The sequence below is a fragment of the Anabas testudineus genome, chromosome 9, assembly GCF_900324465.2.
Source record: "Anabas testudineus chromosome 9, fAnaTes1.2, whole genome shotgun sequence".
Lineage (NCBI taxonomy): Eukaryota > Metazoa > Chordata > Actinopteri > Anabantiformes > Anabantidae > Anabas > Anabas testudineus.
In genome coordinates, this window is record NC_046618.1 from 12,136,077 (window position 1) to 12,163,925 (window position 27,849).

At 39.8% G+C, this 27,849-nt stretch overlaps 8 protein-coding genes and 1 non-coding gene across 12 annotated transcripts; 5 read left to right on the forward strand and 4 right to left on the reverse strand.

The window, feature by feature from the left end:
• Positions 1-107: 107 nt before the first annotated feature.
• Positions 108-180, reverse strand: trnak-uuu. Its single transcript has one exon. It is a non-coding gene; the product is annotated as a tRNA-Lys (tRNA).
• A 393-nt stretch (positions 181-573) lies between these two features.
• gatc (glutamyl-tRNA amidotransferase subunit C) lies at positions 574-2,550 on the forward strand. Its single transcript, XM_026342325.1, has 5 exons — positions 574-909; positions 1,098-1,148; positions 1,686-1,855; positions 1,949-2,052; positions 2,156-2,550. Exons 1-5 carry the CDS (start codon positions 727-729, stop codon positions 2,221-2,223), a joined length of 576 nt encoding a protein of 191 aa, XP_026198110.1. The 5' UTR covers positions 574-726; the 3' UTR covers positions 2,224-2,550.
• A 339-nt stretch (positions 2,551-2,889) lies between these two features.
• Positions 2,890-7,404, forward strand: LOC113149975 (polyubiquitin-like). 2 transcript variants are annotated; one of them, XM_026342328.1, is made up of 3 exons: positions 2,890-3,023; positions 6,721-6,750; positions 6,835-7,404. In XM_026342328.1, the coding sequence occupies exon 3, from the start codon at positions 6,847-6,849 to the stop codon at positions 7,312-7,314; it is 468 nt and encodes a 155-aa protein (XP_026198113.1). In that variant the 5' UTR covers positions 2,890-3,023; positions 6,721-6,750; positions 6,835-6,846; the 3' UTR covers positions 7,315-7,404. The 2 variants fall into 2 exon arrangements, with proteins under 2 accessions (XP_026198113.1, XP_026198114.1); XM_026342329.1 differs by lacking the exon at positions 6,721-6,750 and having other exon boundaries at positions 3,021-3,040.
• On the forward strand, positions 2,905-3,694 carry LOC113149973 (polyubiquitin-like). The gene is made up of 2 exons (XM_026342327.1): positions 2,905-3,040; positions 3,125-3,694. The coding sequence occupies exon 2, from the start codon at positions 3,137-3,139 to the stop codon at positions 3,602-3,604; it is 468 nt and encodes a 155-aa protein (XP_026198112.1). The 5' UTR covers positions 2,905-3,040; positions 3,125-3,136; the 3' UTR covers positions 3,605-3,694.
• Positions 7,405-10,250: 2,846 nt separating the features above from the next.
• LOC113149972 (polyubiquitin-like) lies at positions 10,251-10,994 on the forward strand. The gene is made up of 2 exons (XM_026342326.1): positions 10,251-10,405; positions 10,490-10,994. Exon 2 carries the CDS (start codon positions 10,502-10,504, stop codon positions 10,967-10,969), a length of 468 nt encoding a protein of 155 aa, XP_026198111.1. The 5' UTR covers positions 10,251-10,405; positions 10,490-10,501; the 3' UTR covers positions 10,970-10,994.
• A 155-nt stretch (positions 10,995-11,149) lies between these two features.
• Positions 11,150-14,731, reverse strand: pxmp2 (peroxisomal membrane protein 2). The gene is made up of 5 exons (XM_026342324.1): positions 14,538-14,731; positions 14,017-14,139; positions 12,579-12,741; positions 11,820-11,939; positions 11,150-11,724 (listed from the first exon to the last, which is right to left on the reverse strand). Exons 1-5 carry the CDS (start codon positions 14,645-14,647, stop codon positions 11,656-11,658), a joined length of 585 nt encoding a protein of 194 aa, XP_026198109.1. The 5' UTR covers positions 14,648-14,731; the 3' UTR covers positions 11,150-11,655.
• A 469-nt stretch (positions 14,732-15,200) lies between these two features.
• On the reverse strand, positions 15,201-19,271 carry unga (uracil DNA glycosylase a). Of its 2 annotated transcripts, XM_026342322.1 has the most exons (7): positions 18,657-19,271; positions 18,119-18,319; positions 17,942-18,037; positions 16,619-16,716; positions 16,412-16,500; positions 16,124-16,302; positions 15,201-16,036 (listed from the first exon to the last, which is right to left on the reverse strand). In XM_026342322.1, the coding sequence occupies exons 1-7, from the start codon at positions 18,753-18,755 to the stop codon at positions 15,896-15,898; spliced, it is 903 nt and encodes a 300-aa protein (XP_026198107.1). In that variant the 5' UTR covers positions 18,756-19,271; the 3' UTR covers positions 15,201-15,895. The 2 variants fall into 2 exon arrangements, with proteins under 2 accessions (XP_026198107.1, XP_026198106.1); XM_026342321.1 differs by lacking the exon at positions 18,657-19,271 and having other exon boundaries at positions 18,119-18,538.
• Positions 18,431-20,702, forward strand: alkbh2 (alkB homolog 2, alpha-ketoglutarate-dependent dioxygenase). Its single transcript, XM_026342323.1, has 4 exons — positions 18,431-18,557; positions 19,309-19,623; positions 19,704-19,902; positions 19,975-20,702. Exons 2-4 carry the CDS (start codon positions 19,356-19,358, stop codon positions 20,276-20,278), a joined length of 771 nt encoding a protein of 256 aa, XP_026198108.1. The 5' UTR covers positions 18,431-18,557; positions 19,309-19,355; the 3' UTR covers positions 20,279-20,702.
• Positions 20,703-21,072: 370 nt separating this feature from the next.
• Positions 21,073-27,300, reverse strand: usp30 (ubiquitin specific peptidase 30). 2 transcript variants are annotated; one of them, XM_026342319.1, is made up of 13 exons: positions 27,213-27,300; positions 25,814-25,923; positions 25,548-25,721; positions 25,354-25,457; positions 25,139-25,237; positions 24,842-24,887; positions 24,663-24,757; positions 24,500-24,559; positions 24,337-24,423; positions 24,067-24,147; positions 23,616-23,838; positions 23,417-23,525; positions 21,073-22,592 (listed from the first exon to the last, which is right to left on the reverse strand). In XM_026342319.1, exons 1-13 carry the CDS (start codon positions 27,281-27,283, stop codon positions 22,340-22,342), a joined length of 1,512 nt encoding a protein of 503 aa, XP_026198104.1. In that variant the 5' UTR covers positions 27,284-27,300; the 3' UTR covers positions 21,073-22,339. The 2 variants fall into 2 exon arrangements, with proteins under 2 accessions (XP_026198104.1, XP_026198105.1); XM_026342320.1 differs by lacking the exon at positions 27,213-27,300 and adding an exon at positions 26,951-27,176.
• Positions 27,301-27,849: the final 549 nt, after the last annotated feature.

Here is a 27,849-nt window from a genome sequence, read left to right on the forward strand (position 1 = left end):
AGAGATATCCTGCATCTGCCAAACATCTGCATGTTCGCACTATAATTATCAGCGGTGATCATTAGATCACCGACTTTACTTTGAGGTAGTAACAAAAAAAAACTTGTCGCCCGAACAGGGACTTGAACCCTGGACCCTCAGATTAAAAGTCTGATGCTCTACCGACTGAGCTATCCGGGCTCTGAAAGGTCCCCCAACAGTAAACGTTTATGAAAGACAATTTTGATGCCTTCTCAATAGTGTGTGAAGTTCATCAATAATATGTATTTATAACGATAAGTTGTTGTAAAGCGTTATCACTTAGTTAGCTTATCGCTATGTTACGACTGACGGCATCGTTCAACAACAGCAAGCGACAATATATTAGTTTTTCGAAGATATTATACATTATGAGGTTTATGTAAGAAATGAAACGTTAAATATGTAATATAACACAATTCCTCCACGTTTAGGGTGCTCTGGCAGTAACGATATCTGGAGCAAAAAGAAATAATCCAAACTTCCCCCTATTTTACAGTTCACTGTCTTCAACATAAGCGAATCAGGAAGTACGTGAGGGGTGAACATCTTGCTTCCCGTCGGCTAGCTACGTCAAGGTGTTGCTAACGTTAGACCTCCGTAAGGCCCCGTGTAGTGATTTAGTATAGCCTTTGAAAATGTAATACCCTATTATATACATCTAGCTAGAACAAGAGAATTAGTTAGCGAACGTTAGCTGCGTCGAAAATGTCAGTGTTTAGCCTCTGTGCTAAACGCACATGTTGTGTGTTAGTGAAGCGTCCTTCATTCATCCCGTTAGCAAACGGTGGACACTCAAATGCAGCAAAGTTAAACAGGACAAACAGCTGCGTACAGAGCCACATCACGAATGTACCTCGTCTGTTCAGCTCTCAACCACATAACCCTAAGGTAAGGTCCACATCAGTGATTATTATCTGAGTCTGTTTATAATGAAAGTAAATAAATATGACACTTTGTACTTCTACTTGTAACAGAGTCCTTTTTCAGAAGTACCCCCACTTTTACTTCAGTGTTGAGTTTGGGTACTTCTACAACTCTCATCACATCTGCTCATCAGTCGGGTTTCTCTGTAACAGGTACCAGATGTTGCGACATGGGAAGCAGTAACAGAAGACCAACTACCCACGGTAATGTTCTCATGACTGGGTGAATGTAAACACTGTACTTTTTTTTTCTTTACTGTAAACTCTAATTTAACTCTGACTTAAATAGCCAACTGCCCTTGTGTACACTCAGCTTTTGCATGCTTAGGAGATATTATGTCTCCTCTTAATACTGACTATTAACTCTGACCACTGGACCAAAGATCCTTCCATAACATACTTCTAGTGTAAGTAATGGTGGACAAAAGCTTCTGTCCTAAACAGCTTTTCCTTGTTGAGCTGAGTCAGACACGTAATAGCACACAGGACAGTAAGACAAAATCACATGATCATGTCAAAAACATTTAAGTAGCATACTATAAAATACCCAATATTACCAAAAACTAAAGGTCCGACATGATGTTAAATATGTCATAACAATGTTTGGTAATTAGAAGTAATTTGTAATGTCCTTATTCAATGGTTAGTTCCAGTTGAAGACATTTTCTACACACACACAGACAAACACACACACACACACACACACACACATTTCTTACCACTACCTGTTGGATTTTACAGCCCACCCAAATTCCTGCTGACCTGGTGGACAAACTAGAGCGACTGGCCTTGGTTGATTTCCGAACCAAACAGGGCCTGGCCTGTTTAGAGAAAGCTATCCGATTTGCAGATCAGCTTCATGTTGTTGACACATCAGGAGTTGAACCGATGGATTCGGTTCTGGAGGACAGGTGTGGTACAGTGGCACAGTTACAAATGCAGCTTGATGTGAAACTAATGTGAAGCATATTGAATGGTTGTGGTTATTTTGTGTAACTGTTAAGGGCGTTGTACCTGAGGAACGACACAGTCATGGAAGGGGACTGTGGTGAAGAGCTGCTGCAGCTCTCCAAAAACACAGTTGAAGAATATTTTGTTGCACCACCAGGTACTAAAAACCTGAAGAGTTTCAATATGACTGTGCACATTTTTATCCTGTTTGGTTGCCACTTGAAAAGAAATCTTAACTAATATGTATTTTATTACCCCAGGAAATATTCCCCTACCACAGAGGGAGGAGAGGGCTGCCATGATGAAACACTCTGAATTCTCAATTTAGTTTTGATATTTATAGCTACATTTCTTTGTGCAGACACTGGAGGTGATCTTCTAAGCAGTACAGGTGTTAGCTGAGGCCGAGGCTTTGTCAGGTATACAGTAAGTTTTACGTGTTGTGAGACAGGAAAAAAGAAAACTACTGGACGTCTACATAGATCTTATTTTTCAGTTTCACTTTATGTCTGTGGTCAAACTGTTTAGAGTTTCAGTATCACTTAATCAAAATGGTGAGTGAGCAGTGTGTTGTGTGTGCAGCTGGTGTGAAGAGGAACATTTAGGCAGCGCATCGTTTTTTATTTGTGATGTACATGAATATCTTAATATGTCCTGTTTTTATTCAGGTGTTTGGTGTAAATAAAAAAAACTTTATATTTCCTCTGGCTTTCTGTTGTGTTTCTTAATTGTATAAGAGGCTAAAAATAGCCTGTGGTGACGTTCAGCAGTAATTCAGATGAAATGATTTGCTTCTCTCCTTGTTGGAACTGGACAATCCTGACATGACTTGACTTAATCATTTAAAGTCCCTCCTGTAGATCTGCTGCTGGTTGCTGTCCTGATCCACCCTTTACACTGGATTAATGGATGACAGACTGAAAATGCACAATGATCACAACATTACAAGCCCTCATTCCGGCGGAGTCACGTTAGGAGAATAGAAACCGAAAGTTATGACGACAGAGGAGGGAAAACGAATCTTAAGAACAACAAGAGGGTGTTGATCAGCTGCTATATAAACAGAGGGGAGTTCAAACCTGAGGCACAGCTGATGTTGATCATCATTCTTCTACCTGAAGAAGTTTTCAGTTTTATCTCAGAAGGTCAGAGCTCTTCTTTAATAACTCTGTATTTCATCGTAGACTAGACTTCTAGACTGATTTTAAACGTGCTGAATTATCTTTCAGCTGGTTTTAAACATGGATCTTGTCATCACTATGCTGAACGGGGAAGGCCACCCACTGAGGGTGCAGCCAGAGGACACCGTGGGCTCTCTGAAAAAACTCATCCAGGATAAGTTTGGAGCACCTTCCTCCACTCAGAAGCTGGTCTTTGTGAACGGCCAGAAGATCGATCTGAGCGACGACTCCCAGACGATCCGGTCCTACGGACTACAGTCCGGGTCCAGAGTCTCTCTGCTGCTGACCCGACCGGCCACCATCCAAGTGTTCGTCAAAAACGACAGGGGAAGGTCGAGTACATACGATATTAAACCCGACGAGACTGTGAACGACTTCAAGACCAAGGTCCAGTGCAGGGAGGGGGTCCAGGTGAGCCAGCAGAGGCTCATTTTCCAGGGCCGGGAGATGATGGAGGGTCGGCTGTCGGACTACGGCGTCAGGGAGCTCAGCAGCATCGACTTGAACCTGCGTCTGAGAGGAGGCTGAGGATCCTGTCATAAGGTTGAGAGAAGCAGAAAGGAGGAAACTACCATTCCTTCATTTACTGTACATGAAGATTAAAGACTCTGAGATTCTTATTTATTTGTATTTTTATTTTTGTATGTTTGCTCCATGCTGTCATACATGTTTTGGTTTTATTTCTTTTATAATCCAAATGTTAAATACACACAACACAGCATGTAATGATTATATTTTGATAAACACATGATTTTATTATGTTAATGGACCAATTTTTAGAAATAAAACATTGACAAGTCTATGTCCTGTGTCATTTCCTGTGTCTTCCTTTAGCTCAGGGTGGAGCTGTACCTTTAAGAAAGGTGAACTTCAGAATATACTATTAAAAATGGGCATTATTTAACTTTTCAAAACTCTCAATATATAATTAGCTGTTTTCTCTTCCACTGTACAACATGTTGGCAGTGCTCGGTGAAAAAGAAATGTAGCCTGTCATATGTTACACTTCTTATTTTGTGATATTACAAACAAGTATCCACAATATCAGAGCAGCATCTTATCATGGCTTAAAGTCATTACTAGATATTAGAAAAAGCAGGAACAGTAGTACACTGGTTGTATTAGCTCAGTTCTCTGGCACTGACAATCGTGCCAACGTCACCGTCAAGAATCTTCCTCCAGTTTGGTTTTCTGTGAAGACGTCTTGGGAAGGTTCATTTCCTCACAGATGCAAGGTAGGCATACCAAAACAGGGCGATCACGTTGGCAAACAGCACTCGGAACTAAAAGCAATCACAAAAACCAACATTACAGCTGGTGTCAGTATATGACTCATCATGTGTTCAACAACAGGATGCCAGTGAAACCCATTCTGTACCTGAACAGGCACAAAGTTCACGTTGATGAACTGGAAGGGAGTCCAAACTTTCCAATTCATCTTCAGAGCAGTCCAATAACTTTGCTTCATCTTCTTTTCAAAGTCTTCACACATTTTACTAGACTAAAAACATTTGGGTTTATTCAAACAATAAACAGCACTGAATGTCTACTCTCAGTTTCTGATGTGGTTTTACTTGTTCACACTGCATTTGTAGTTGAGAGGTGTAACCAACATGAAAACCATAGAGCTGTCTATGGGTGAAAAATAAGCTACAGTGAAGCTGAGAGAAGATAGAAAATCAATCAGAGCCATTGCACAAACATTGGCCATTTCCAGTACAACCATTTGGAAAGTATTGAAGAAGAAAGAAACCTCTGGTGTACTAAGTAACAGATGTTGAATGGGTAGACTAAGGAAGACAACAGCCAGTGATGACAGAAACATTGTGAGAGGTGTAAAGAAAAACTCTAAAACAAACGTTACTGACATCAGCAACAACCTCCAGAGGGCAGGAGAGAAGGGATCACAACCTACTGTTCACAGAAGACTTCATGAACAAAAGTACAGAGGCTACACCAGAAGATGAAAACCACTTAGAAGAATAAGTTCACCAGGCTGGAATTTGTGAAAAAGTATAGAAATGTGCCTCAAAAATACTGAGACAAAGTTTGCTAGACTGATGAGACAAAGATGAATCCGTGTTAAAGTGACGAAAAGGCTCATGTTTGGCAAAAGAAAGCATCGGCTCATGACCCCAAATGTTGGCGCCACCTCGGTTGGCAGCCTGTTGCAGTAGCTCCGGTTCGATCTGTTCTTTTTGTAGTTTTTGTTGTATTTTTGTTGCTCTTTCTACTCTTTTCTGTCTAGTTTACATTATTCTTACTAACCAGAATGGGCAGTGGATTACTGGAAAGTCTTTAATAGGTGCCAGTTCTGTTCTTTAGATTTAACTGTGTGCAATTTAAGGTGCAATTTGTTTTCTGTCTAGTTCTGTTAGATGTGTATTTTTTCCTTTTATTCCTGTTATCTTCTGCACGTGTATGTATGTTTCTCTGTGTAATGGCTGCTGCAACACCAGAATTTCCATTCTGGGATCAATAAAGTATCTCATTTATTCTAATCTAATCTGTGAAACATAGTGGAGGTGATGTCATGACTTGGGCTGCATGGCTTTTTTCTGGTATAGGCTCAATAGTCTTTACAGATGATGTAACACATGATGGCAGCAGCAAAAAGAACTCAGTTTGGAAATTAGAAGTAATTTGTTATGTCCTTATTCAATGGTTAGATCCAGTTGAAGACATTTTCTACACACACACACACACACACACACACACACACACACACACACATTACTTACCACTACCTGTTGGATTTTACAGCCCACCCAAATTCCTGCTGACCTGGTGGACAAACTAGAGCGACTGGCCTTGGTTGATTTCCGAACCAAACAGGGCCTGGCCTGTTTAGAGAAAGCTATCCGATTTGCAGATCAGCTTCATGTTGTTGACACATCAGGAGTTGAACCGTTGGATTCGGTTCTGGAGGACAGGTGTGGTACAGTGGCACAGTTACACAAAGAACAGCTTCATGTAAACAGGAAAAAAGAAATCTACTGGACGTCTACAGAGATCTTATTTTTCAGTTTTACTTGATGTCTGTGGTCAAACTGTTTAGAGTTTCAGTATCACTTAATCAAAATGGTGAGTGAGCAGTGTGTTGTGTGTGCAGCTGGTGTGAAGAGGATATTTAGGCAGCGCATCGTTTTTTATTTGTGATGTACATGAATATCTTAATATGTCCTGTTTTTATTCAGGTGTTTGATGTAAATAAAAAAAACTTTATATTTCCTCTGGCTTTCTGTTGTGTTTCTTAATTGTATAAGAGGCTAAAAATAGCCTGTGGTGACATTCAGCAGTAATTCAGATGAAATGATTTGCTTATCTCCTTGTTGGAACTGGACAATCCTGACATGACTTGACTTAATCATTTAAAGTCCCTCCTGTAGATCTGCTGCTGGTTGCTGTCCTGATCCACCCATTACACTGGATTAATGGATGACAGGCTGAAAATGCACAATGATCACAACATTACAAGCCCTCATTCCGGCGGAGTCACGTTAGGAGAATAGAAACCGAAAGTTATGACGACAGAGGAGGGAAAACGAATCTTAAGAACAACAAGAGGGTGTTGATCAGCTGCTATATAAACAGAGGGGAGTTCAAACCTGAGGCACAGCTGATGTTGATCATCATTCTTCTACCTGAAGGACTTTGCAGTTTTATCTCAGAAGGTCAGAGCTCTTCTTTAATAACTCTGTATTTCATCGTAGACTAGACTTCTAGACTGATTTTAAACGTGCTGAATTATCTTTCAGCTGGTTTTAAACATGGATCTTGTCATCACTATGCTGAACGGGGAAGGCCACCCACTGAGGGTGCAGCCAGAGGACACCGTGGGCTCTCTGAAAAAACTCATCCAGGATAAGTTTGGAGCACCTTCCTCCACTCAGAAGCTGGTCTTTGTGAACGGCCAGAAGATCGATCTGAGCGACGACTCCCAGACGATCCGGTCCTACGGACTACAGTCCGGGTCCAGAGTCTCTCTGCTGCTGACCCGACCGGCCACCATCCAAGTGTTCGTCAAAAACGACAGGGGAAGGTCGAGCACATACGATATTAAACCCGACGAGACTGTGAACGACTTCAAGACCAAGGTCCAGTGCAGGGAGGGGGTCCAGGTGAGCCAGCAGAGGCTCATTTTCCAGGGCCGGGAGATGATGCACGGTCGGCTGTCGGACTACGGCGTCAGGGAGCTCAGCAGCATCGACTTGAACCTGCGTCTGAGAGGAGGCTGAGGATCCTGTCATAAGGTTGAGAGAAGCAGAAAGGAGGAAACTACCATTCCTTCATTTACTGTACATGAAGATTAAAGACTCTGAGATTCTTATTTATTTGTATTTTTATTTTTGTATGTTTGCTCCATGCTGTCATACATCTTTTGGTTTTATTTCTTTGATAATCCAAATGTTAAATACACACAACACAGCATGTAATGATTATGTTTTGATAAACACGTGATTTTATTATGTTAATGGACCAATTTTTAGAAATAAAACATTGACAAGTCTATGTCCTGTGTCATTTCCTGTGTCTTCCTTTAGCTCAGGGTGGAGCTGTACCTTTAAGAAAGGTGAACTTCAGAATATACTATTAAAAATTGGCATTATTTAACTTTTTAAAACTCTCAATATATAATTGGCAGTTTTCTCTTCCACTGTACAACATGTTGGCAGTGCTCGGTGAAAAAGAAATGTAGCCTGTCATATGTTACACTTCTTACGTTGTGATATTACAAACAAGTACCCACAGTATCAGAGCTGCATCTTATCATGGCTTAAAGTCATTACTAGATATTAGAAAAATCAGGAACAGTAGTACACTGGTTGTATTAGCTCAGTTCTCTGGCACTGACAATCGTGCCAACGTCACCGTCAAGAATCTTCCTCCAGTTTGGTTTTCTGTGAAGACGTCTTGGGAAGGTTCATTTCCTCACAGATGCAAGGTAGGCATACCAAAACAGGGCGATCACGTTGGCAAACAGCACTCGGAACTAAAAGCAATCACAAAAACCAACATTACAGCTGGTGTCAGTATATGACTCATCACGTGTTCAACAACAGGATGCCAGTGAAACCCATTCTGTACCTGAACAGGCACAAAGTTCACATTGATGAACTGGAAGGGAGTCCAAACTTTCCAATTCATCTTCAGAGCAGTCCAGTAACTTTGCTTCATCTTCTTTTCAAAGTCTTCACACATTTTACTAGACTAAAAACATTTGGGTTTATTCAAACAATAAACAGCACTGAATGTCTACACTCAGTTTCTGATGTGGTTTTACTTGTTCACACTGCATTTGTAGTTGAGAGGTGTAACCAACATGAAAACCATAGAGCTGTCTATGGGTGAAAAATAAGCTACAGTGAAACTGAGAGAAGATAGAAAATCAATCAGAGCCATTGCACAAACATTGGCCATTTCCAGTACAACCATTTGGAAAGTATTGAAGAAGAAAGAAACCTCTGGTGTACTAAGTAACAGATGTTGAATGGGTAGACTAAGGAAGACAACAGCCAGTGATGACAGAAACATTGTGAGAGGTGTAAAGAAAAACTCTAAAACAAACGTTACTGACATCAGCAACAACCTCCAGAGGGCAGGAGAGAAGGGATCACAACCTACTGTTCACAGAAGACTTCATGAACAAAAGTACAGAGGCTACACCAGAAGATGAAAACCACTTAGAAGAATAAGTTCACCAGGCTGGAATTTGTGAAAAAGTATAGAAATGTGCCTCAAAAATACTGAGACAAAGTTTGCTAGACTGATGAGACAAAGATGAATCCGTGTTAAAGTGACAAAAAGGCTCAAGTTTGGCAAAAGAAAGCATCCGCTCATGACCCCAAATGTTGGCGCCACCTCGGTTGGCAGCCTGTTGCAGTAGCTCCGGTTCGATTTGTTCTTTTTGTAGTTTTTGTTGTATTTTTGTTGCTCTTTCTACTCTTTTCTGTCTAGTTTACATTATTCTTACTAACCAGAATGGGCAGTGGATTACTGGAAAGTCTTTAATAGGTGCCAGTTCTGTTCTTTAGATTTAACTGTGTGCAATTTAAGGTGCAATTTGTTTTCTGTCTAGTTCTGTTAGATGTGTATTTTTTCCTGTTATTCCTGTTATCTTCTGCATGTGTATGTATGTTTCTCTGTGTAATGGCTGGTGCAACACCAGAATTTCCATTCTGGGATCAATAAAGTATCTAAGTTATTCTAATCTAATCTGTGAAACATAGTGGAGGTGATGTCATGACTTGGGCTGCATGGCTTTTTTCTGGTATAGGCTCAATAGTCTTTACAGATGATGTAACACATGATGGCAGCAGCAAAAAGAACTCAGTTTGGAAATTAGAAGTAATTTGTTATGTCCTTATTCAATGGTTAGATCCAGTTGAAGACATTTTCTACACACACACACACACATTACTTACCACTACCTGTTGGATTTTACAGCCCACCCAAATTCCTGCTGACCTGGTGGACAAACTAGAGCGACTGGCCTTGGTTGATTTCCGAACCAAACAGGGCCTGGCCTGTTTAGAGAAAGCTATCCGATTTGCAGATCAGCTTCATGTTGTTGACACATCAGGAGTTGAACCGTTGGATTCGGTTCTGGAGGACAGGTGTGGTACAGTGGCACAGTTACACAAAGAACAGCTTCATGTAAACAGGAAAAAAGAAATCTACTGGACGTCTACAGAGATCTTATTTTTCAGTTTTACTTGATGTCTGTGGTCAAACTGTTTAGAGTTTCAGTATCACTTGTTGTGTGTGCAGCTGGTGTGAAGAGGATATTTAGGCAGCGCATCGTTTTTTATTTGTGATGTACATGAATATCTTAATATGTCCTGTTTTTATTCAGGTGTTTGGTGTAAATAAAAAAAACTTTATATTTCCTCTGGCTTTCTGTTGTGTTTCTTAATTGTATAAGAGGCTAAAGGCTGTGGTGACGTTCAGCAGTAATTCAGATGAAATGATTTGCTTCTCTCCTTGTTGGAACTGGACAATCCTGACATGACTTGACTTAATCATTTAAAGTCCCTCCTGTAGATCTGCTGCTGGTTGCTGTCCTGATCCACCCTTTACACTGGATTAATGGATGACAGACTGAAAATGCACAATGATCACAACATTACAAGCCCTCATTCCGGCGGAGTCACGTTAGGAGAATAGAAACCGAAAGTTATGACGACAGAGGAGGGAAAACGAATCTTAAGAACAACAAGAGGGTGTTGATCAGCTGCTATATAAACAGAGGGGAGTTCAAACCTGAGGCACAGCTGATGTTGATCATCATTCTTCTACCTGAAGAAGTTTTCAGTTTTATCTCAGAAGGTCAGAGCTCTTCTTTAATAACTCTGTATTTCATCGTAGACTAGACTTCTAGACTGATTTTAAACGTGCTGAATTATCTTTCAGCTGGTTTTAAACATGGATCTTGTCATCACTATGCTGAACGGGGACGTCCACCCACTGAGGGTGCAGCCAGAGGACACCGTGGGCTCTCTGAAAAAACTCATCCAGGATAAGTTTGGAGCACCTTCCTCCACTCAGAAGCTGGTCTTTGTGAACGGCCAGAAGATCGATCTGAGCGACGACTCCCAGACGATCCGGTCCTACGGACTACAGTCCGGGTCCAGAGTCTCTCTGCTGCTGACCCGACCGGCCACCATCCAAGTGTTCGTCAAAAACGACAGGGGAAGGTCGAGCACATACGATATTAAACCCGACGAGACTGTGAACGACTTCAAGACCAAGGTCCAGTGCAGGGAGGGGGTCCAGGTGAGCCAGCAGAGGCTCATTTTCCAGGGCCGGGAGATGATGGAGGGTCGGCTGTCGGACTACGGCGTCAGGGAGCTCAGCAGCATCGACTTGAACCTGCGTCTGAGAGGAGGCTGAGGATCCTGTCATAAGGTTGAGAAAAGCAGAAAGGAGGAAACTACCATTCCTTCATTTACTGTACATGAAGATTAAAGACTCTGAGATTCTAATTTATTTGTATTTTTATTTTTGTATGTTTGCTCCATGCTGTCATACATCTTTTGGTTTTATTTCTTTGGTAATCCAAATGTTAAATACACACAACACAGCATGTAATGATTATATTTTGATAAACACATGATTTTATTATGTTAATGGACCAATTTTTAGAAATAAAACATTGACAAGTCTATGTCCTGTGTCATTTCCTGTGTCTTCCTTTAGCTCAGGGTGGAGCTGTACCTTTAAGAAAGGTGAACTTCAGAATATACTATTAAAAATTGGCATTATTTAACTTTTTAAAACTCTCAATATATAATTAGCAGTTTTCTCTTCCACTGTACAACATGTTGGCAGTGCTCGGTGAAAAAGAAATGTAGCCTGTCATATGTTACACTTCTTATTTTGTGATATTACAAACAAGTATCCACAATATCAGAGCAGCATCTTATCATGGCTTAAAGTCATTACTAGATATTAGAAACAGCAGGAACAGTAGTACACTGGTTGTATTAGCTCAGTTCTCTGGCACTGACAATCGTGCCAACGTCACCGTCAAGAATCTTCCTCCAGTTTGGTTTTCTGTGAAGACGTCTTGGGAAGGTTCATTTCCTCACAGATGCAAGGTAGGCATACCAAAACAGGGCGATCACGTTGGCAAACAGCACTCGGAACTAAAAGCAATCACAAAAACCAACATTACAGCTGGTGTCAGTATATGACTCATCACGTGTTCAACAACAGGATGCCAGTGAAACCCATTCTGTACCTGAACAGGCACAAAGTTCACATTGATGAACTGGAAGGGAGTCCAAACTTTCCAATTCATCTTCAGAGCAGTCCAGTAACTTTGTTTCATCTTCTTTTCAAAGTGTTCCCACCCTTTAGCCTGTAAACAAATTGAAATAAGTATGTGATACATTTATTTTACACTTTCACATGATTTGTTTATATATATTGAAAAAACAAGCATGTGTTTAATATTACAAATGATGCATAAAGACTGGACTAAAACATGAATGGCAGTAAATCTAATTTAAATCATATTTGAACCACTTTTACAAATCAGTTCACATATCATGTGGTGTACTATTCATCCTGTAAATGAATGACAACGCAAAGCCGGTGTTTCAAACTGGTTGAAGGGATGTATGAGGGGGGTAGTAGTATGAGATCCAACATATTTTGAGGGTATGTGCCAATATAACAGACCTCCTGCTTGATGAATTATATTCCTCCTCTTCCTAAATGATTCTGTTCCAACAATTCATCTGTGCTGGCTGTGCCACGTACATTATTTTCTGTTTTTGCACTGCAAAGCATGTAGCAGTTAAGGAATAAGCCTATTCCTCTCAACATGTCTACGATCCATACTAAGGTTTAATAGTTGGGATATCTCTGCTCTGCTGCAGTACTTTTTACCATTCTCTTTTAATGTATCTCTTTTATCAAGTCCCATACCTTTATGGGTGATCAAAATGAAATTTGTGGAATGATACTAGGAGGAAGAGTTTCTGATGAGACCCACCTCCAAGATGTTCATAACAAAGTAGAAAAGAAGCAGAAAGCCAGGGGCAAAAATGAGCCGATCCAACAGCAGACGTTTCACTATACAGTATGGATCTGTGGTGGGCATCCAGACCTCCATCAGCTGGTAAAAGTAATGGCTCACCGGTCCAGTAATTAACAACCTGCAAAAAGCAAGAAGAAATAACTACCAAAAAACATTTATCTGAAGGTTACAGAAGATATTAAGATACAAGGTTTGTAACATGAAACACTTTCTGTAGACAGTAATTATGCTGCACTATGGTTTACATATACTCCCCTTTCAAAAGTATTGGAACAGTAAGGCCAGTTCCTCTTTTTGCTGTAGACTGAAAACACATGGGTTTGACATCAAAGGACGAATATGAGACAAAAGATCAACATTTCACCTTTTATTTCCATGTTACAACAGGTTAGAAATGTGAGAAAAAGTATTGGAACATGTGACTAACGGGTGTGTCCTATAACATTCTTTACTGAAACTAGACTGAATGTCTACACTCAGTTTCTGATTTGGGTTTTACCTGTTCACACTGCATTTATAGTTAAGAGGTATAACCAACATGAAAACCAGAGAGATGTCTATGGGTGAAAAACAAGCAATTATTAAGCTGAGAGAAGATGGAAAATCAATCAGATCTGCTCATGACCCTGAACATACAAGCCCAGGGCTGCATGGCTTATTCTGGGACAGGTTCAATAAACTTCACTAATATTGTAACATATGATGGCAGCAGCAAAATGAACTCAGAAGTCAACGGAAACACTTTGTCTGACAATTTAAAGACAGCTGAAACCAAACTAAATGGGAGGGCCTTTATCATGCGGCAACATAATGTCCCAAAGCACACAGCCAAAACAATAAAGAGGTTCATAAAGGCCAGAAGTGAAAGGTTTTAGACTGGACAAGTCAGTCTCCAGACTTAAACCCTATAGATCATTTTACCTTATAAAGACGAAACTGAAGGGAGTAACCCCCAAAAACACAAAACTGAAAAAGGCTGCAGTGAAAGTCTGAAGAAGCATCACAAAAGAGGAATACAAAAGTTTAGTGATGCCAATGGGTCACAGGCTTGATGCAGTTATTGCAAGTAAATGATTTGCAACTAAATATTAAGTCTTATTCCCTTTAATCTATTTTAGGTCTAGATATTCCAATACTTTTGCTCACATGAAAAATGGGTGGGTTCAAACCAAGGGCGCCATCGTCTAAGTTGTTCATCGGATCCAGATGTAAACACCTGGAAATAAAAGCTGAAATGCTTATCTTTTGTCTCATATTCATCTTATGATGTCAAACCCAAATGTTTTCAGTCTACAGCGAAAATAGAGAAACTGGTCTCACAGTTTTAATACTTTTAGAGGGGAGTTTATTTTACACTATTAGTTGAAAGAGCATATCCAAGAATGTCTCTCACCCATAAGTGGCATAACGTATCGCTCCGGCCATGTCGATCTCATTGATCCGGGCTCCATTTTTGGTCTTTTTTCTTGCCTCCAAAATCTGAGACAGAAGATTTCCTACAGCTGAGAGGATGCCACTGAAAATATGAAAGACACGCACACAAATTATACTTTGTGTCAACAGGTGCTTAATAAATGAAACGGTAAATAAAGTAGGTTAGTAATAGTACAAAATAAATCAAATATTGTACTGTTTGGTGATAAGACAGGATGGTGGGTAGTAGGTTGTGGGTGCACGTTGATTGGCTAAAACCCGAGTGGCCATTTGTGGTGCAAACAAAAGTGGTCAAGGGGACAAACGGTGAAGATAACAAGAAACTAACATGTATTAACAAGCTCACAGTAACGTAATAACTTAATTATCATTTAGTTAGTTATTTATTAGATGGGGGTAGCTTACTTTTGACCTCAAAGCAGAGAACAAGAAGCAGGCTGCAGGACATTAACCAATCAGAGAATAAGCAAGAGAACTGACCTCGTTATAGATTTAGTAAGGATGGGGTATTTCTTCAGAAGCAGCAGATATTGCTGTAGTAAACCGAAATGTATGGGCGCATCCCGAACTGACACACTCTGCACAGGCATGGTCACTTGTGTAACTTCTTTAACTGTACAAACATTAGCACTGCAAACTAAACCGACGAGGGCGAAGTTGAAGAAAAAAACTCCGCCCGTCTTCCTGTCAACGTCATGGCGTCACTGGTGAAGCCACGCCCATACGTCAACGTCTAAATTCGCCAAACAAACTTTTTGATTGAAAAGTGCAAAAAAAATAATAAATAAATAAAATAAATTAAAAAATAAAATAAATTAAAAAATAAAATAAATAAACATGAGGATCACATAATAAAATGTTTAAATGATCAACAGAGAAAAGAATGAGGCAGGACGAATAACACAACTTAATCTAAAGAGAAAAATAATAGAGTGAACTATACAACTACTCGAACAAGTTTTATTGTAATAAATTAAAAATACTCGTCAGTTAAACTTACGATATTACGAACTCACTGTTGACCAATATTATTATTATATTGAAGTCAACTCGTGCTGATTTTCTTAATCAGCTCCCTATTTTACTTTTAAAATGGTAAAAATGAATTCATAATGCTGATCATAACAGACCACCATTACATTTACTTAATGTTTTCTTCGTTTAATTTATTTTCTGGTTTAAGTTCCATACACAAATTCAGCATAAGGTGAAATATCGATTAGGACTTGTTTTTTTGTTTTTTTAAGAGCTGAAAGAGTTCTTCAACCTGCTCTTAAAGCAGAATTATACAATACCCTGTATTCAGTGTATTCTGGCATTGAGCTCAACATAAAATTTTGTAATACCAATCTGCCTGTTTCTTTATTTCAAGCTACAGACACTTGCTAATGTAGTATTATAGAAATGAGCTGTAGTTGTGTGGATAATATCTACTGCATGTCTTAGGTAGTGAGCATATTTCAGATTAGACTGCACTGAGCAAACTCAAAGAAAACATACTACCACCACTATAATATAAACAACATTTCAGTTAAAAACAAAAGAATAGTAAGAAAAAGAAGCCAACTTTAATGTGCTAACTACAAAGGCTATTACTGTACAAAAACATATTTACAACTTTGAAACAGACAAGTGCAGATGATACAAATATGCATAGAACAGTATGTTTGAGAAAAAGCTTTTAAGAAATTCTATATTTAGAACAAACTCCCAACATGAACACTTAAAAAACAAAAAAAATCTGCACATGCTACTGCTAAAACAGGAAAATGAGAAAGCTTATGTGTGGGTTTTGGTCTGTAGTTGATCGTCACACATGTAACAAAAGTAACACTGACTTAAAGTGCCTTCCAGTTTATGGGAGACTTTCCAGATTTCTCCAGCAGCTCATTGGCTTTTGAGAAATGCTTGCAACCAAAGAATCCGCGATGGGCAGATAAAGGAGATGGATGCACAGCCTGCAGGACATGGTGGCGTTTCTATAAACAGAGTGTGAAAACTTAAGATATGTGAACATGATAAGAATATTCTGTGGAAAGTGTATTAAAAGAGCAGTGTAGACCCACCCTGTTAATAGCAGCTCCTTTCTTCTGAGCGTATGACCCCCACAGCATGAAGACGAGGCCTTCCAGGTTGTTGCTGAGCCACTGCACAACAGCATCAGTGAAGATCTCCCAGCCTTTGTCTTTGTGGGAGTTGGCATGGTGTGCTCGCACGGTCAACACAGCGTTGAGTAACAACACGCCTGATAAGTGAGGTCACAGATGGAGAAGACAGCAGGTCTGTTAGTGAATCACTGCTCTCTTGTTGGTAACTGTCCGTAAACATTCAGTACACTACTATTTTGGAAGTACCTTGTTTGGCCCATCCAGTCAAATCTCCATGCCGAGGGTGCTGAAAGCCTTCAATGTCCGAGACCAGTTCCTTGTACATGTTTTCCAAACTAGAAAAGAAAAAAGGATGTTATGTTCATGTCATAAGATTTATTCAATTATTATTATGTCTATCTGGCTTTGAGATAAGATAAAAGACTAGTTCCCCACTTTATAAAGGCTACAAACCTGGGTGGAGGAGGCACTGGTCTTTTAACACTAAAGCACAGTCCGTGGGCTTGGTTAGGACCATGATACGGATCCTGGCCTAGGATCACCACTTTGACCTGGGGTGAGAGACAGATAAACTGTGAGGCACCTGGGTCCATTAACACAACCGTTGAATGTGTATGACCTTTGAGCTATAGCTCAAAGATGGAATTGCATGAGAAAACATCATGGCAAATATAGCCCAATACTGTCCAGAGGATTTTGGGAAACCGTTGTCACCCAGACAGCCCACACTGCTGTATCCAGACATACAACCTGAAGTCTATTACACAAGAAGGACGCCACACATTAATTCTGTACAGAAACGCCACCACGTCATCCATGCCAGAGCTCACATCAGACGGATGGCTACAGTGAAATCGTGTTCTGAGTCCACATGAAGTTTCTGGTTGTCTGTGCCAATCGAAAAAGAGGATCCAGACCGAGAGGTGAAAAAGCTATGGGGGTGTGTCAGTGTCAGGGGATGTGTGAAAGTTTCTAATAGTCTTTTCCTATTGAAACCAGTAAATACAGTTGCAATAAAAACTTTGTGAACCTTTTGGAATTTTATGGTTTTCTGCCTTTTTTGGACAGCTAAGGCTTCCTCCGTGGTGTCCTCCCTTGTACTCCATTCTTTTTTGATGTTTTCCTTGTTGTAGGTGTGTCAACAAAAATGTCAGCATGTGCCAGAGATTTCTGTAAGTCTTTAGCTGACACGCTAGGATGCTTCTTTACCTAATTCAGCATTCTGCGCTGTGCTCTTGCAGTCACCTTTACAGGACGACCACGCCTAGGTAGAGTAGCAACAGTGCTGCAACAGTAAACCCAAAACTGGTGTGTGTCCAATTAGCTCTTGGAGAAGTCATTAAGCTAGGGGTTCACATACTTTTTCCACTCTGCACTACGAATGTTTACATGTTATGTTCAATAAAAACATAAAAACATATAATGTTTGTGTACTATTATTTTAAGCAGACTGTGTTTTTCTATTGTTGTGAGTTAGATGAAGATCAGAGCACATTTTATGACAAATTAATGCAGAAAACCATGAAATTCCAAAAGGTTCACAAAGTTTTTCTTGCCACTGTATGAATTACCTCAAGTCAGTGGAAGCTTAGCAACTAATAATTACTTGTTTTTATTGGCATCGTTTTCCAAGAGTTTGTGTCGAGCATGTTCTGACAACTGAAACTCTGGAGATTATGTTCCAGGTTCTTCGATAGAGTCGACATCTATTAAAAGTTTTATACTTTGTCTGAGAATTTTGCATGTTAGAGAAAGAGCCAGTGCTACTTCACGTACATCTCGGATGTCACACATCTGTGTCCAGGTAAAGACATCCTCAGCTGGTGGGTACACAGTGTGGCGCTTCCTCTCATCAGAAACAAAACTCGTCAGCTGTAAAACAACACAAGGAGACATGAATACTGGTCCAAAGACCCCGGAGACACCAGCAGCAGAGCTATAGCTAGTTCTCACTTGTTTGAAATAGGGCTTTCCGAACTCAGCAGACAGCCCCTTTCTCCAGCTCTCTCCAAACCCTGGAGGTGTCTGAGCGGAAGAGAGTCTCTCCAACGCAGCTTTCTTGTTGCGGGCGATCCTGTCCAGCTGCTCCGGGGACAGGGGGCATGAAGGCGGGCTGGACGGCTCAGACTCCACCGCCGAGGGCTTCACCCTTTTCTGCACAATTTTAGTGTATTGAGAAAAACACAGACCTGGTGAGAAGCGTGCAGATGGAGGCGAAGCGAGCTCCAGAAACCGTCGACAGTGGAGTGTAAACATGCTCACGGTGGTAGCTGTGAGCAGCACTGTTACCAACACTGAACAGCACTGTGGTGGTGGTGAATGCAGCTTAGATAACGCTGAGCGTGTCGCGGGAAATCGAGTAAACTTTTTAAAATACTGCAGCAACTACACAGTAAGTAGTTTTAATTTAAATAACGTTACACTTTAACAGCACAGGCTAACGTTGTCTCATGTTAGTAGACAAAGTGTTGGAAGCTGAAGTGTCGCTCACCGTGTGCTGCGCCTCCTCCTCGGACTCATTTAACTCCTTAGAAATGCGCTTTTTCGAGACAGGCGAAAAAAATGAATGAATAGTTTTCTGTCCAATCATTTTGTTGAAAAACACTTTGACAGTGACCTGCAGTAAACTGATTAAGCAGCGAATATGACAGAAAAAACAGCGGTAGACTCCTCGGGAAAAAGAAAAACCCCTTCAATGGGATCAAACACTTTGGCGCCAACATAAAGTGACGAAAGCCGAATTATGTTAATGAGCTGAGTGCTGTTCAAGATAAACTGCTGTCAAGTGTTTCCTACAGTTTGTGGAAGTTATGACGCTTAACATTTATCCGAGAATAATGTGCAGCATATTCAAGTTGGTAGTTGTTGTTGTTTTACAAGTTTGATTACTTTTTTAAAATTTATTTTATTTGATATTGCCTCAAGATCAGTAAAACATAATCAAGAAATTTGTTAACAGTTTAATTGATGTGACAAATTTGCAGACTGAACTTTTAATAAAAAAGTTTGACAAAACAAACTAACTTCAAAGTTGAAAATTTGAAATATTGGATGAAATACAGTATAACCAGTCGACCAGGCATAGCCACAGTGAGGATACGTTTCTCACATCTAATCTAATCTAAATCTTCTTTGCATCACAGGTCTAAGAAATTCTGAAATTAAGCTGTTCAGACAACAGAGAACTGGAATGGAAAATTTTGTGAATCAGAGTCCCAGTAAACGCTTGTGTATCAGTGATGTCCTAACAAGTCCAAGGAAGAAGATTAAGGTGGAATATGGTGAGGAGATGACGGAAGAGGAAGATGAGGATGCAGTTTTAGCAGAGTTCTCTCATCCTGTTCCCTGGCAAAAAATAGAGGCAGAAGGACTAGATCTTGATTATGCTTTACTCTTCTCTAAAGAGGAAGCAGACCACCTTTTTAAAAAGCTGGAAGAGGAAGTGATGTACTCAACAGGTATAACAACCATTGTTCTGTAAAATTAGCACCGTTCATTGCGTTGCAGTTAAATGAGAGTGCTTGGGTTTTTTTTCTAGGGGAAGAAGCAAAGGTCCAGGTGTTTGGAAAGGTGTACAATATACCAAGAAGGCAGGCAACATATGGAGATGCTGGTCTAAGTTATACTTATTCTGGGATGAAACATTTAGCCTGCACATGGACTCCAACTTTGGAATACATTCGGGATGCTGTCACAAAAACAACAGGACACACATTTAACTTTGTCTTAGTCAACAGGTGAGACACTACTAAGTAGAAGTTGCACAGATCACATTTGAACCCTGCTGAAGGTGTGCTTCTCAACATCAGGTACAAAGACGGGCAGGATCACATAGGCGAGCATCGTGATGACGAGAAGGAGCTGGACCCCCTCTGTCCCATCGCCTCTGTCTCTCTAGGAGCAGCACGAGACTTTGTCTGCAGGCACAGAGATGCTCGGGGAAAACAGAGCTGCCGACAGATTGAACCTGTGAAGCTGAAGCTTGCTCATGGAAGCCTGCTCCTTATGAACCAGCCAACCAACACCTTCTGGTACCACAGCCTTCCTGTGCGCAAGAAGGTCCTCTTGCCTCGAATAAACCTCACTTTCAGACGCATCCTATTGAACAAGTGAGAATATTATGGAACCAGACCCAAAGACACACAGGGGCCCAATTTTAAGGAGCATGCTTGACTGAGGATTTTGTGTTCAGACATCTAACCTATGATGCAGCTATATGGACAAACAGCACAAATCTAAAATGTGTTTGATAATGTAGCGAGTGAGTCTGAGATTCGTGACTGTACCAAGTGTCAGCTGTGAATCAATGGGCCTATGTTATTTTAAACCAAAGCTCTTAAAAAGTTGTGGTTCTCACTGAGTGCAGACCATGGAGGCTACATCTTGCTGTCTGTTTATTATTGTGCACTGTTCATGTACTTTGACACTGTAACACATTTGTGCACGTGTAAGACGTGGCACTTTTCACAAATGTTCATGTGCTTGGTTGAAATGTGGATCAATAAAGGCCAGACTCAGCTTTAAAATTTAGTTCATGAGGCCTGCTGAATTAATAATCCATGTATGAACATGTTTAGTTATTTGTAAATAGCAAAATGATGGTGTAATTTCAACGACTGTAACAAGTCACTTACACTTGAAAACATTTTTCTTTTCCAAAGCTTACATGGTCTGTGTAGGCTGACCCGGACCAAAGATTATTTTTTATTATTTTCAGTCTCTGTCTTTGACACTAAGAGTATTTATCCCTTAATAGTGGGTGGTTTAATTATTATTTTGAAAAATGTACTACTACTACTTGTCTTTAAACCCACAACCACATTCTTAGTTAGTTTGCTGTACCAAATAGAGCTTCAGTGTTTGGGTCAGGTTAACTTCAGATCTTAGGACACTTATGTCATAGGTAGTTGATTTCCGACACTAGACTGTGTTTTATTACATTTTTTAATACCTGAAAACAATCACCTTTACAGATTGCACACAGTACACACAGTCTCTGATGAATATACATTAGTGCAAATTGCAAAAATTAACAACAGGTTTTGCACCAGGCCATTTTTGTATCTGACTGGATTGTTGGTTTGGTAGGAACACAATGGCAGTTATCAGTTAAACAGAATTAAAAACATCCAGGATAGCTTGTCCAGAAAACCTGCACTCATACTCTTCCTCCATTCACAGAGAACAGATCATTATGAATCTATTAAACTGTTATTTGTCAACACCATGCTAAACAGCTCCGATGCATCATATTTTTAGGAAAAGTCCATCTCTGTTTTTTCATACATGGTTTCATGTGTTAGAAGTCTTGAGCATTAAAGGCAACATGGCACTTTAACCACGGCTGTGGAAGTCTGCAAATCATGACAGTGTAAGAACTATTGGAAACAGAAAAATATCAAATTCAGCAGCTTATGAATGGTGTCAATTGAAATATTATTTCCAAAACAGCTTATATAGACTGCTGGGAAGGATTAGTCAAATTAGAGTAGATAATAGAGATCCGATTAGTGAGAAGTGTACCTATCTGACTTTTCATATTATGCAACTAGTAACATCTCCAGTAAGTCATAATCAGCTACTTCTTTTTGTAAATGTACAGGAAGTGGACAAAATAACAGGAACACCCTGTATACTGCATTCAAATGTAACCTCAATAGACTGCAGATATAAACGGTAACATCAGCAACTACAGCCCAATAAAAATGCCACAGAACTGAGTTAGAACCTCTGACTGTCTAAAAGGAAATAACAACATTAGCCGCACACACGGACACCGTGTTGCAGGAATGTTACTTTAGAATTCACTGTAACGTGTGCCAGGCGTTCCTGTTTTTTACTTATCCCGTAAAACCCAAAATGTATCATGACAGAAATTGTTGTATGTCTGTCAAACAAAAGTCGTTCACATGATCAAAGATATCTGATTGAAAACCCTGGTCCATTATCTTTGGAATTAAGAGTCTCCTACTCCGGATCAGAGCAGCAGGAAAAGTGTCCACTCATGGATCAACTTGTAGGTGCAACCTATGATGCTAAATTCCCTCTACAGTTACTGTAGGATGGCTTTCGTCTCTGGTGTCATTGTCAAAAAGTCACAATCCACCTGTTGGTAATAATGTTGTAACTGGCACATGCAGCTGTGACAGTACAATGTCTGTCTGCAGCTTCTGGTCACTCCTCAGAGCACAGAGCAGGGTTCTGTTTTCGGACTCTCTCGTAGAAGAGCATGTAAGCGCTGGAAGACAGCACCTCGTGCAAGCTTGCTTTTCGTACAGAGTCGTCTGACACCCATAGCCACTGTGAGCTGAAGGGTGATGAGCTGCGAGGTGAGCTAGGGCTGCGGCGGTACGTGACAAAATGTCCTGAGTGCATGTCACCATGGTGAACCAGCACAGCCACGAGCTGGAAAAGGTACTCTGTAGAGCTGTAAGGAAAGAAACAATCGAAAGACACATGGATGTGAAAACAAAGTTTCTTTAAAGCTTGATGTAGTTTCTCAAAGTTTATGAACATTTCTCTATGAGAGTATATTGATGATTGTGTTGGAAAACAGTGTCAGTGTATCACTGAAGTCTATAGTCTCTCACAAGTGCTTCATTGTATTGACATTTTCATTTTAATGCTAATTGCTACATGAAGCTGTGAATAGGTTTAGTTTCGATTATTTTGATATTTTAAGGTTTATGTTTTACCTTTATAGACAAATACCACAGTTTAATAACATACTGTGATGAGCCCCTTCAGACACGCAACCCTTTACATTAATCTAAAGGCAATTCTAAATGTCCTTGGTCACGCAAGTCAATAATGTAGAAGCTAATTTATGCCTACCACTTGTCCTTGGGCAGTAATGTCTTTGTGCTATGGATTTGCAAGGGCTTCTATTCACACTACAACTGAGGTTGCGTACACATTTCACACATGCCCACTACAACCACGATATAATAATTCTAAGCAGTAGCGTCAGAAAGAAGAAATGCTCCTTTGTTTGTTGGCCGAACAACATGTGTAACTACTTTACAAGCACAGTGTCAAGGATGAAATAAAAAGTTAATTCCTTCTGTGCAAGGAATGAGCAGCTAGTTTTTAGTTGTTTATAGAGGTTCTGCACAAAATCTTCAAAATGTACGATACAGATACGGGCAGCGAACACATGGAAAGCATAAATTTGCTTTTGGTAAAAACCCTAGTTACTAGGGCTAGGGCCTAGTAAGTTATTTCTTCCACCTTGATAAATTTTAAGTGTACCTGTAGTCATGTGTGAGGCCGAGCTGTGAGTTCATTCCTGGAGTGTGAAGAAACACAGATGAGCAGGTTCCATTGGGAAAAGGTTTGTTGTTGTTATGATGCTCTAAATCTGGAAAACAAAATACGCCAAATGTAAGATGCACGACAAAAGAAATGAATATGAAGTAGAATGATATTAGACTTGATAACTCCAGCATACCAGTGCCATTGGTAGTGGCTTTTTCCACAGCATCGCTTAAATTTTCCGTCTTTATGGGCTTCAGAGCACATTTGATGTGCTGGCTCCTCTGTGTGGAAGCATTGTGTTTGTAGCGGTCCATTGATAGATACTCTGTGAACTGCACATGCTCTTGTCTTTTGATCGGAGTTCCTTCACTCGACCATGTTAATCTTTGTAAATGGATGCAGAGGCACTGAGGGAGCTAGAATATGGAAAAAAAATAAACAGAGACAAGTTGCTGAAAGGACAAAACAAGTCTTATTGTTTTAGAACATGTCCTTATAAGAAATAAGGGAGCGTTTTGTTCTGCCTAACATTTTACTGTTATTTCTCGCTACCTAAATTGGGTAAAAACACATTATAGTTGTGTGCAGATTGCCTAAAAAGCAGTTAGTATCTAATTAATTGGCGTGACAAAAGTGACAGTTACCTTTCCCAGTTTTAGTTGTTTCACAAAAGTGGTTCTCTGGCTTTCCAGAACCTGTCCGTTTATTTTGGTCCCTTGTTGAAGCTGAGGGAAATTTATCCAAAACAAAAATAAAATAAAATCAGCAAAATACATCTTTGTAAAAGTCATATGAATGCAAATGGAAGAAGCCTGATATAAATTTTGTCACAAGAATTTCCTGTTTTTGGTGGATTACATTTAATAAACTGATTACCAAAATCTGGCAAGTTGCTAATAATATGTTGAACGTACCTTGGTGCAGTTTTCACACTCCACTTCTTTGATGGTTTCTGAGGAAATGAAATGCTGAAGACACTGATCTAGAGAGATAGGTCGACCCTGAGGACAAATACAGGTCAATGTACAACAAACAGTAGGACAAGTTTCTACAAGTTTTAAGGAAATTTTCGCTTACCCACTGAAGTAATGGGATAGACAGAGAGAGGCTCTCAAATGAGTCATACCGCACTGGACTCTATAAACAAGCCAAGCAGAACAATAAATCACCTGGAGAAGGTAAAAAATAATGCTATGGCATCAACTGAATTTTTAAACACGTCCTTGACCAACAAACTCACCTGTTGTTCACAGCGCTTGCAAGACATGTTGCTTGTTAAACGGCCATGAAAAGGATGCTGAGACTTCCAAGGACTTGGTATTGGATGAAGAGGGGCTATCAAATAAAAAATTAAGACATATTTAATATACTTCTTTGTGGTTTTATATTCTAGGCTCCATAATGTTTTTATCTCTGTACCTCGACTTCTGCAGCTCATAGTTTTCTCATCTTGATCAGGTAGGCTCTGACATAAAATAAACACACACACAGAGAATAACTAAGAGTGCAATGCAGAATTATTCATTGTAAACACTTCTGCGAGTCTGGTTAAAGTTCATATTTTGAGATTGTGTGAGACTGCGAAAGAAGCAGGAGCAGCCACTTAAAAAAAAAAGTTCAAAAGTTTTGTTAAAAATGTGCAAGTATAAGAGAGGCATGCAACATGCAACTGTTTGCAGTTTTAGAGGTAATGAATTTAGGGAGAAGATAACTTGCCTCCAGGGACTGCATGTCAAATAAGTGAGTGACTTTAGGTTGACGATCACGTTCGTCCTCCAGTGAGGATGTAAGGACATGAAAAAGTTCATGTGCATCCTACGTGGGGACACAGCAAAGCAAACAGACAACTTTTATGACTTCATTAAAACACAGCACCATATATTATATATAGAAATATTAGAAGTAACACTCAACATCATTTTCTGACCAACCTGCTCTTCAAATGAACTAATGTGCCACCGATACAGTCTGAGCACATCAAGGAGACATCCTGCATCGAGTACGTCTTCTTCCCCAGGCTCATCACTGGACAGAGCTGTCAGTGCAGAAACAACATGCATATCAAAAACATGAACAAACACTGCATCTTCACAGCACTCTTACATGACAAACTGCTTGTATATACCTTTGAGAAGCTGAAGCAGTGTTGTGGACAGCCGGTTGTCTTTGCATGATTGGATCATAGGGGATCCTGAAAAGTTCTCCAGCCACCTAATGAATGACGGACATGCTGCCAAACCCTGAAGCAAAGAATTCAGGAAGCAGGTGTTGCCTAGGTTTAACAGACCTGGCACCATACCTGTAGGGAAGCACGAGTCATTATTCATTTACTCCATTATAACCAGTGCTGCCAATGTAATCTGTATATTGCATTGTCAGATTGATTCTAACCTCTCTTTTTCTTCTTTCTTTCTGTAATTGGGCCCCACAAAACATATACTCCAGCTGCAATCGCAGCAGCTATCCCACCGATGACACTCCAGTTTTTTATCATCTTGTTTCTAAAAAAACAACAGTATGTTAATGAAGCACAACTGAAGACTTTGTTGGGAGTGGGACAAACAAGATAAGACAGATAATACCAACAGAGGTAGGTATTATAACTTTTATCACTACAACAAACACACATAAAACCTTTCAACACAGAGATACTGATGACAGTTTGTGGCTGCTGTATAATATCCTATGTTATAACGAGATGGGCTTAAATTATTTTATCTAGTTATTGACAGTGAATGTGGTAAGCTGACAGGACATTTAAATTGACCTACAATGTTTTACAAGTAACTGCTAATACAGACAAAACAACACATAAGGCAATGGTAGCTAAATTGTGTAATGATATCAGGATTATCAGCCTTACTTTTCCTAACTACCATAGCATCTATGATGGGCCTTACATCCTTCATCCTGTGGCCTTTCTCTCATAGGGGAGTTTACTTTGAATTTTGAACTTGATTTTGGACTATTTTTGTTGTTTAAACACAGAAAACATCTGAAAAGACAATATTATTATTCATAGCAGAACTATAAGGCCACAGCCACTAATTATTTTCAGTACTCTGGCAATTTTCTATAATAAACGTTCACTTAATAAAACTGTGTATTTTTCACTAATTAATGAATCAACTGATTCTTCCCTACGCGGCTCACATTGTTCGTTTTCTGCTTAGTAGGAAAATAATGACACTGTCACGTATATAATGCGTCAACAGAGACCCAACAACAAATGTTTGCCCTGTGATCCTCTAGAGAGGTTAATGTCGGTCACGATATTTGATCCACTGACTTGTGATCTAATTTGTTTCTCTCTGTTAAAAACATGACGACTTGATCACATCAAGCAAAACACCTATCAACAAATCTTGGTCTGCAAGCAAGCTTAAAGTGGATGGTTAAAGTTGTTTTAATAGCATATATATGCTATACCAAGTTAGTAACGGTACCAACCCCCATCTGAAACTGTGTTCAGAAAGAGCTCACTACCATTAGCTTGCAGCAGCTAAAGGCTAACCTCAGCTAACTTACCAATAACACGATACGGTGCACCATGTCGTCTCCATAAATGAATATCAAAGTTACTTTCTTCAAATATGAGTATATAACTACGTATCTCCGTCAGCAGGTTCAGTAATTGCGTTAATAACGTTAAACCGGATTCCGTGTCTGTCTGCGCATGTTACACTCTGGGTCCAACGTACAGCGGCGACGTGACCTGCTTTAACGCACTCCTGCCCCAGTCTCCCAAATGAAGCATTAATTGGTGTTTTGCCAGAAGGAGAGGTTTTACCTAACTACGGGTCCAGTGCCAAGGTACTCGCCAACAAGCTTATCAGAGCTTTCTGGTCTGCACCACAACATCCTGCTTTCGTTGCGGAACTGCCATCTGTAGTGACGTGTTTCAGGACGGACACACAAAAGAGCGGACCGATGTGTTCTCAGTAGACACTCCGACCACCAGAATGTTTGCTTTGCACATTTTGTATGAAATGATAAAATACGCTTTTAAAATGCTTGGTAATATATAAAAGATAAATTAATATATTATTTCTCCGCTATTACTCAAGTGTTGTTTTTCTTTTTGCTCATAAAAGGTTAACTACAAATGTGTTTATTTCATAAATTATGAATCCCACATGCTCGTTCTTAAGGCCAGCTGCTTCAATATAGTTTTCACTTTTGTCACTGTTTCTATTAAATTGTAGTTATGGTTTCCATTTATTAGCGTTTTAAATAAAGTAGGTTATAAAACAACCTAAACCATGATCGATTTATTTTATTTATTAAAAGCAATATCCCTCCAACAAACATTTTCTTGTAATGTAAACATTTTTCATAGTTCACATTACAGCTACAGTACCCATCAGAATTATTATTCTATTTAAATTCATTTATTTCCAAAGCATGTGGCTCTATTGCATTTTTTA

Coding starts and splice junctions, on each gene's coding strand:
- gatc (XM_026342325.1), top strand. CDS start 727: ATGTCAGTGTTTAGCCTCTGTGCTAAACGCACATGTTGTGTGTTAGTG. Junction 910..1,097: donor CTCAACCACATAACCCTAAG/GTAAGGTCCACA, acceptor TCTCTGTAACAG/GTACCAGATGTTGCGACATG. Junction 2,053..2,155: donor ATATTTTGTTGCACCACCAG/GTACTAAAAACC, acceptor TTATTACCCCAG/GAAATATTCCCCTACCACAG.
- LOC113149973 (XM_026342327.1), top strand. CDS start 3,137: ATGGATCTTGTCATCACTATGCTGAACGGGGAAGGCCACCCACTGAGG.
- LOC113149975 (XM_026342328.1), top strand. CDS start 6,847: ATGGATCTTGTCATCACTATGCTGAACGGGGAAGGCCACCCACTGAGG.
- LOC113149972 (XM_026342326.1), top strand. CDS start 10,502: ATGGATCTTGTCATCACTATGCTGAACGGGGACGTCCACCCACTGAGG.
- pxmp2 (XM_026342324.1), bottom strand. CDS start 14,647: ATGCCTGTGCAGAGTGTGTCAGTTCGGGATGCGCCCATACATTTCGGT. Junction 14,140..14,537: donor CTTACTAAATCTATAACGAG/GTCAGTTCTCTT, acceptor TCATATTTTCAG/TGGCATCCTCTCAGCTGTAG. Junction 11,940..12,578: donor TTGTTATGAACATCTTGGAG/GTGGGTCTCATC, acceptor ATTTGTTTACAG/GCTAAAGGGTGGGAACACTT.
- unga (XM_026342321.1), bottom strand. CDS start 18,421: ATGTTTACACTCCACTGTCGACGGTTTCTGGAGCTCGCTTCGCCTCCA. Junction 18,038..18,118: donor GAAAGCCCTATTTCAAACAA/GTGAGAACTAGC, acceptor GTTGTTTTACAG/CTGACGAGTTTTGTTTCTGA. Junction 16,037..16,123: donor AAGGAGCTGCTATTAACAGG/GTGGGTCTACAC, acceptor CTCTGTTTATAG/AAACGCCACCATGTCCTGCA.
- alkbh2 (XM_026342323.1), top strand. CDS start 19,356: ATGGAAAATTTTGTGAATCAGAGTCCCAGTAAACGCTTGTGTATCAGT. Junction 19,624..19,703: donor GGAAGTGATGTACTCAACAG/GTATAACAACCA, acceptor TTTTTTTTCTAG/GGGAAGAAGCAAAGGTCCAG. Junction 19,903..19,974: donor AACTTTGTCTTAGTCAACAG/GTGAGACACTAC, acceptor TCTCAACATCAG/GTACAAAGACGGGCAGGATC.
- usp30 (XM_026342319.1), bottom strand. CDS start 27,283: ATGTTGTGGTGCAGACCAGAAAGCTCTGATAAGCTTGTTGGCGAGTAC. Junction 25,924..27,212: donor GGCACTGGACCCGTAGTTAG/GTAAAACCTCTC, acceptor TTGTTTTTTTAG/AAACAAGATGATAAAAAACT. Junction 24,560..24,662: donor GCAAGCGCTGTGAACAACAG/GTGAGTTTGTTG, acceptor GCTTGTTTATAG/AGTCCAGTGCGGTATGACTC.